This window comes from Colossoma macropomum, unplaced genomic scaffold (assembly GCF_904425465.1).
Source record: "Colossoma macropomum unplaced genomic scaffold, Colossoma_macropomum, whole genome shotgun sequence".
Lineage (NCBI taxonomy): Eukaryota > Metazoa > Chordata > Actinopteri > Characiformes > Serrasalmidae > Colossoma > Colossoma macropomum.
In genome coordinates, this window is record NW_023495958.1 from 459,382 (window position 1) to 466,594 (window position 7,213).

General features: G+C 39.4%; 1 protein-coding gene across 1 annotated transcript; it reads left to right on the forward strand.

Moving 5' to 3' along the window:
- Positions 1 to 1,717: 1,717 nt before the first annotated feature.
- On the forward strand, positions 1,718 to 7,207 carry LOC118803759 (CD209 antigen-like protein E; the record flags this gene model as incomplete). The annotated part of the gene is made up of 6 exons (XM_036564247.1): positions 1,718 to 1,929; positions 5,997 to 6,095; positions 6,196 to 6,366; positions 6,456 to 6,598; positions 6,688 to 6,794; positions 7,076 to 7,207. Coding segments are annotated over exons 1-6 (830 nt in total), but the record flags the coding sequence as incomplete, so codon positions are not given.
- Positions 7,208 to 7,213: the final 6 nt, after the last annotated feature.

The window sequence follows — 7,213 nt, forward strand, 5'->3', positions numbered from 1 at the left end:
ACCTAACGATGCTGGTGGTGAGGAGGACTGTGCTATTTTCACCACTGCAGACAAAGACAGTCAGCGAACATGGAACGATCTTCCCTGCTCAGGGAGAGAAAACTGGATGTGTGAATTCAATCTGACAAACTTCCACCTGAATACTTCAACTAAACACCTTTAGATTTTCACTGCTAATCTTGGTATAAAGGCATAATCAGATAGTTTAGAAGCTGTTGAGCTGAATTTTATAGAATGCAGGGCTGGAGCCATTACACTTTAACTTAATTCATAATTTTAGTTCTAAATAAGAGCCAACAGATGTTATACAGAACATACAAAAGTATACAAATAATTATTTCATATTTTTTTGTTAATTGTTTATATTGCTTTTGAAAATCAAATGATATTGACTACATGAAGTAGACAGGATATTTAAATGTATCATTAGGTTTAAAGACATTACAAAGTGAACAGAACCTTTTATTATCAGTCGTAGAGTTTCTGCTGTTTTTACAAACATGCTGTGCATTGATGAACCTCTGTTACCATGGAGACTGAAGGGGCAGAGCCTATACTACCATAATTTTTCACTGGCTGAATGTGCTGTAGGCTGGATGTGGGGTGTGTTCAACACAAGATATAGTTAGCTTCATAAACACACTGTAGAAACTTTTTTAAAACAGTCATAGATGGTTTTCACTTATATAAACAGTTTTCTCTGAGTTTGATATCTGAGTCAAAGGCTGCATCATCCCAACATTTACTCCCTGATCAGTGAATCTATGCAGCATGAGCTAACATGATATGATGGTTTAAACTCTCTTTTCACATTCAAGGCCTACTGTATGTAAAAATACTGCAGTTTTAAGTTATAATGTATGTGTGTGTGTGTGTGTGTGTGTGTGTGTGTGCAAATAGTAAAACAACCCCTGCAAAAAAAAATAAAACAGAAAGCTGGTAATGCAGAATGTCTCTTTCTTTGATCAACTTTTTAATACTGGACAGGAGGGTCTACCTCTGTGCTGTGAAGTGGGACACAGAAGACACAAGAAGCAAGGGGAACCCACCACCCAACGCTGCTGAATGAGAGGGACTTCAGTTCATGCTGAACACTAATAGACTCTATAACCCACACAGAGCACAATAAAGCACAGACAACATCACACCTTTTAAACTAGAAGAACAACAGCAGTGGCAACAGTACCTGATTTATGATGAGGGTGTGGCACCTCTTGAGAGCCTCTTCGAATGGCCACGCCTCTTGTGCTCCCATGGCAGATGCCACATATCCCCTATTCAAAGGTCAGCCGTCCTGGCAACACATGGAGTTGAAATAAAGTCCCTAGGCCTCACAGAGACTTGGCCAGAAAGTACCATGCAACTTAGGGCGACTGCAGCAGTGATCTCACCCCACTATCGCTGCTGCCCACTCTTCTGCTGATGTTGGCGAGGTTGTTGCTCATGTGCACTACAATGCTGCTTTTATTGAACAGGCAGCGAAGGGGAACCTGATGCCTCCCAGGAACCTCACACAATTTCTGCATAATTTTTCAGTTCAAACTGAACATTTGTTTCAAGTGATCTTTGAGCTGTTGTACTCGGCAGAATTAGCATGTAGGCCTTTGTTGGCCTTGCTTTGGTTTTCACACCTAAAAAGGTAATTCCGGGTTCTGTAAGCATTTCCTGTCCTGACACGTCTGCATTAGTGCACCCCAGACACTGCAGTCTGTGTAGTGAGGAAGGTTGTAGCTTAGATACAGTACGTCACAATGAGAACGGTGGAGGGAATGTATGCTGGTGTGGGCAGCTTTAAGCTGAGTAATATGGACACAGAGGAGATGACAGTGGTCATTTATTTTACTGAAGACACTGTTGGAGCTCAGGATACCAGCATAGAAACACAGGACACTGAGACACAGACGGAGACAAGGACACAGCAGAGTACAGGTAGAGTAACTCAAACAGAGACATTTACTTCTAAGTGAGCTGAATAAATAAGTAAGTGAATGTTTTCTTTATCAGTTGTTAGAACAGGAAGCAGAAGGTCCAGACTGGCTGTGGCGTGTGTGGGGCTGCTGTGTGTTTTCCTGCTGACCACCAATATAGTGCTCTACAGTACTTTAACCTCAAAAAACATCAAACACAGATATTTCCTCTTTCAAACACAGATATGCAGAACGCATCTGCTGTAATATAAAAACTGTACGCACTATGCGCCTCAGCATCCGCTGACCCCGCTCTGTCATTTTACGTTGCTGTCGTCCCCAACTGCTTCCACTTTGTTATAATACCACTGACAGTTGACTGTGGAATATTTAGGAGTGAGGAAATTTCACGACTGGACTTGTTGCACAGGTGGCATCCTATCACGGTACCACACTGGAATTCACTGAGCTCCTGAGAGCGACCCATTCTTTCACTAATGTTTGTAGAAGCAGTCTGCAGGCCTGGGTGCTTGGTTTTATACACCTGTGGCCATGGAAGTGATTGGAACACCTGAATTCAATGATTTGCATGGGTGAGTGAAAACTTTTGGCAATGTAGTGTATGTTTTCTGCCTTTTTCCTGAGTCTGAAATCTAAAAAGCATGTACTTAATGGCTGTTTTGACTGGAGATTAAACAAATGACAAATGACCTTTGACTTTTCCAAAGTACTATATATAGTGATGGCACTCACTCTCTCACCCTCTCACTCTCTGTCTCACACATACAATAATAAAATGGGACTAATGTGCCCTTTCATAGCCCGTGCATCTCTGAGCTCATATGTGCAGCAGAGAGAGCACAAATATACTTGAGGCCTGTTTTCACACCTCTGTCGTTGGAAGCTCCTCTGATGTTGTTTCCTGTCCAGCTACTTCTTCACTGGTGAACTCCAGCGCACACTGCAGTTTCTGTACTGAAGGTTTAGTAGAGTATTAGAGGAAAACAGAGAGAGAGAGAATGGCAGAGGGAATCAATAATGATGTGAGCAGTGTTGTGCTATTTAGTGACCTCAGTATTCTGAAGACACAGTGACATTTGTAGAAAATATGATGAAATGGCCAAATGTATTGCCTTTAAAATATTTAGTTTACCACAGGGTGTGATAACAGAGGTTTTAAAAAAAAACGCCATTCATTTTGCCTCTATAGAAAAACTACTTGGGCCCAAAGTTCCTAATATGGAAATGCCACCAACTACAGAATGATGGCAAAATTTCAGAGGTCTGTGGGTGGAAACGTAGATTAACTATTAATCAGTAAATAACCCATGGCAAACCGTATGAACTCTGTGTGCACATTTAGACCTATTTGTTTTGTTGTCTAAATTATTAAAAAGAAAACTTCTTCTTTGGAGGTGGGTAGTAACGTGTTACATTTACTTTTTTTGAACAAACTGTTCTTGTTAAAGTTGTTTTAAAAGAGAGAACATTATACTCTTACTTGAGTATATTTGTAATGTTAAAAATGTACTTTTACTCTGTTACACTCATCTACGTTCCTCCCGTTAGATTTTTAAACATTTTTTCAATTCAACACATTTTTGACCAATCAAAATTTTAAACTTTGTTCTTCAACAGAGGGTTCATCCCAACAAACTGAAGACATATACTCACTTAACAGAGTCTAGAAGGCAAAAATCATCAGCTATAGAGCCTTCTGTGAAGAGCGCCAAGGTCACAAGTGCTTTTTTCCTCTCTCCCAAACATAACACAGGCAATGGTACATAGGTTATTAGATAAGCCTGTATATAGGCTGTATATAAGGCTGTGATTTTCTATTTTTATTTTGATTATTAATGGAGATCTCACTGCTTGCATAGTCTTTTTACTAGATACTTTCTTAATTTTATTGAAGTGTTCATTTTAATGACTACTTTTGCTTCTACTTGAGTAATTATTATTTTAAATTAACAATACTTTTACTTGAATTCAGTTTTTGGCTACTTTATGCACCTCTGTTTTTCTTAAAGCTCTACAGAATCTGAACCTCCACTGTGATGTACAGAATGTTTCTCGCTCACTCTGCAATCATCATGTACATTATTACAAAACTATTTCTACTCATTTTTGCACCAAGTAGTTTATTTCTGCTATTTCTTTCTTTTGATTCTTTCCTCCTTTCTATTTCTACAGTGCTGCAAATGCTTGCCACTAGTAAAGCTAACTGGTATGCATTGCAGTACATTTGGTAGTACATTGTAATACAATCTCTTTTATATTAAACCATTGTTAACCATCAATATCTTTCCTCTGCATCATTTTCATTTATACATGATTTAAAGAGTAAGTGATGTAACACCTTAGATTAGATAGATTGTCGAGAAAAAAATGACTGATACCTAAATGTAGAATGAGCTTAAGTGATATGATGGCTAAGTCCCTTTTAGTACTCCATACATGTGTAAAACATTATACTTTTAATGAAAAATGTGTACCTGTTAAGCCTCATTTATACTCCCTTTATGTATAAAAAAGAATATGTCCATTTCAAACGACGTAACCCTCACTGCCCACATATGCCCACATGCATCCTTTACGTTGACATGGATGTTAAGCAAAGCGGCCACTAGAGGGCAGCCCAAAGTCAAAACAACAAACATGGCAACAGTGGATGAGGTCATAACAATGTACCTACTATGAAAGAGATGAAAGAGGCAGTATTGTAGATGGCAGTAGTCTGTGAGTCCAATAAATACTTCTTCATTTATTCCTTTTTTCCAATGTCATCTAAAATAACAGCTTCAGAATCATTTTGATGGTACACTGACTAAAAAATAGGGAGAATTGCATCTCTGTCTTTACCATTGCAGGCCTGGAACACCTACTATAGCACTATGTAACCGTGGAGGAGCGGGCACAAAACCTGTGGCTCCTCTTCATTATCACATGCACATGTTGCTTGTTGTGTTAGTTTGCCTCTTGTCTCTTCACATAATTCTTAGTCATGTTTCCAAGCGCGACTTATTAGTTCTGCTTTTGGACTGTGTCCTGCTTTGGTTTGGTGATGGCTGCTTGATGGACTTGCTGCAGTTTGTCCTTCTGCCTATCTGGTGAGCCCTGGCTCTTGAAATTCATCCATACTTCTCTGACTAACTATTTTGTTTTCAATAAACAAATGAAAGAAAAATGATACACAACAGTGCTAAGTAACTGTAGGAATAAAAAAGACAGTGATGCTGTTGCGGTTGCCAGCTGAGATGTTGTGAGATTAATGTGTTGATGTGTTACAGTTTTTAATGTGGAGTTGGTGCTCTTCATTGGCAAAAACACTTCTCTCTGTGTACAGCTCCCCACAATACCAACAACATTTGTATTTCCTTCCCCAACCAGCCAGCCTGACCACATGACCACAGCATATTACCCATTCAGCATAGCTCACTGGTTTGAGCAGCACGGGTCACTATTACTTAAAACAATGACAGACCCAAGATTATAATTGCAACATATGATTACAATATGATTGCACAACAACATCTATCATAATAAACAAACTATTTGTCTGGTTAAGCGCTTCAAAACATTAGGAAAGCAGCACGATTTCCTGCAACAGCTACACCATGCATCTCTGAGCTGATGTGTGCAGCAAAAAGACCACATATATACTTGAGGCCTGTTTTCACACCATTGTGGTTAAAAGCTCCTCTGACGTTATTTCCTGTCCAGCCTCGTTTTCATTAGTGAACTCCAGCTAACAATGCAGATTCTGTACTGAAGGTTTAGTAGAGTATTAGAAAAACAGAGAGAGAGAGAGAGAGAGAGAGAAGAGAGAGAGAGAGAGAATGGCAGAGGGAATCTATAATAATGTGAGCAGTGCTGAGCTGAGTGAAGCAGACAGAGGAGAGAGAGTGGAGAAGACGGTGGAGATTTATATGAGTGCAGACGCTGTTAGAGCTCAGGAGACCAACACACAGAGGGAGACAACAACTCAGCAGACAGGTAGAGTAACTCTCAGTGCAGAAGCTCTCAGCGTGTTCACAATGAAAACTGTGTTCACAATGAAAACTTCTAAGTCAGTTCACTCTTTATCAGACGTTAGAACAGGAATCAGATGTTCCAGACTGGCTGTGGTGTGTGTGGGGCTGCTGTGTGTTCTCCTACTGACCACCAACATAGTGCTGTACATGTACTGTGAGTGTTTCAGTCTCAACACAAATTCTTCATCTTCAAAATACAGACATACAGAATGAATCTGCTGTAATATAAAAACTGTAATTCTTTCTTAATGTAGATATTAGAGACCAAACCATCATAGTAAACATCACTGCAGGGAGAGAGACCTTCTTATCCAGTATCAGAAACCTGACTGAAGAAAGAGACCAGCTAAAGAGCAGCTACCAGAATCTGACTGAGGACGATCACATCTTACAGACCAAATATGATCATTTAGTGAAGCTGACTGGTGAGTGAAACACCATCCTCACAATTAATCAGCACAAATATTCCTTCATGCTTCTAGAATATATGTTTGTTCTCATTGCTCTGTTGTAGAGAAAAGCTGGATTAAAGAACTGAAGACTTTTGGAAGCAGCTTTTACTTTTTCTCCCCTGAGAATAAGAGCTGGAGTGAGAGCAGACAGGACTGCAGAAAGGGAGGAGCAGATCTGGTGATCATAAACAGCAGAGAGGAGCAGGTGAGAATATATCTATATTTTAGATAGATAGATAGATAGATAGATAGAGGGGAGAGAGAGACTTTTTTATACTTGTTTTTTTTTTTCAGATGTTCTTCATTGACCAAAAGAAAGACAGCAGTTTCTGGATTGGTCTGACCGATGAAGATGCAGAAAACACATGGAAGTGGGTGGACGGCCAACCGCTGACTGATAAGTATGTCATGATACAGAAAGTAGTTGATGTGAATATTATACATCATTTTTAATACTTCTATTCATTATCTTGTTGTGTTCCATTTATATTTAAAGTAAAGCTACGATTTTCTCTGACAGTTTATGAAGGTGTTCTTGTGCAGAACATGAAGGTGTTCTTGTGCAAACAGGCACTGTTTGTATAGAGTAAAGACCCTCAGTAGCTGCTGTGAACTGGTTTAATTTGAGTTCTTGTTTGTAAACATCTGATGATTACAGATTAATGCTGTTTCTGATTGTCAGATTCTGGAGGTCAAATGAACCTAATGATGCTGGTGAGGAGGACTGTGCTATTTTCACCACTGCAGACAAAGACACTGAGCGAACATGGAACGATCTTTCCTGCTCAAGGAGAGAAAACTGGATGTGTGAATTCAATCT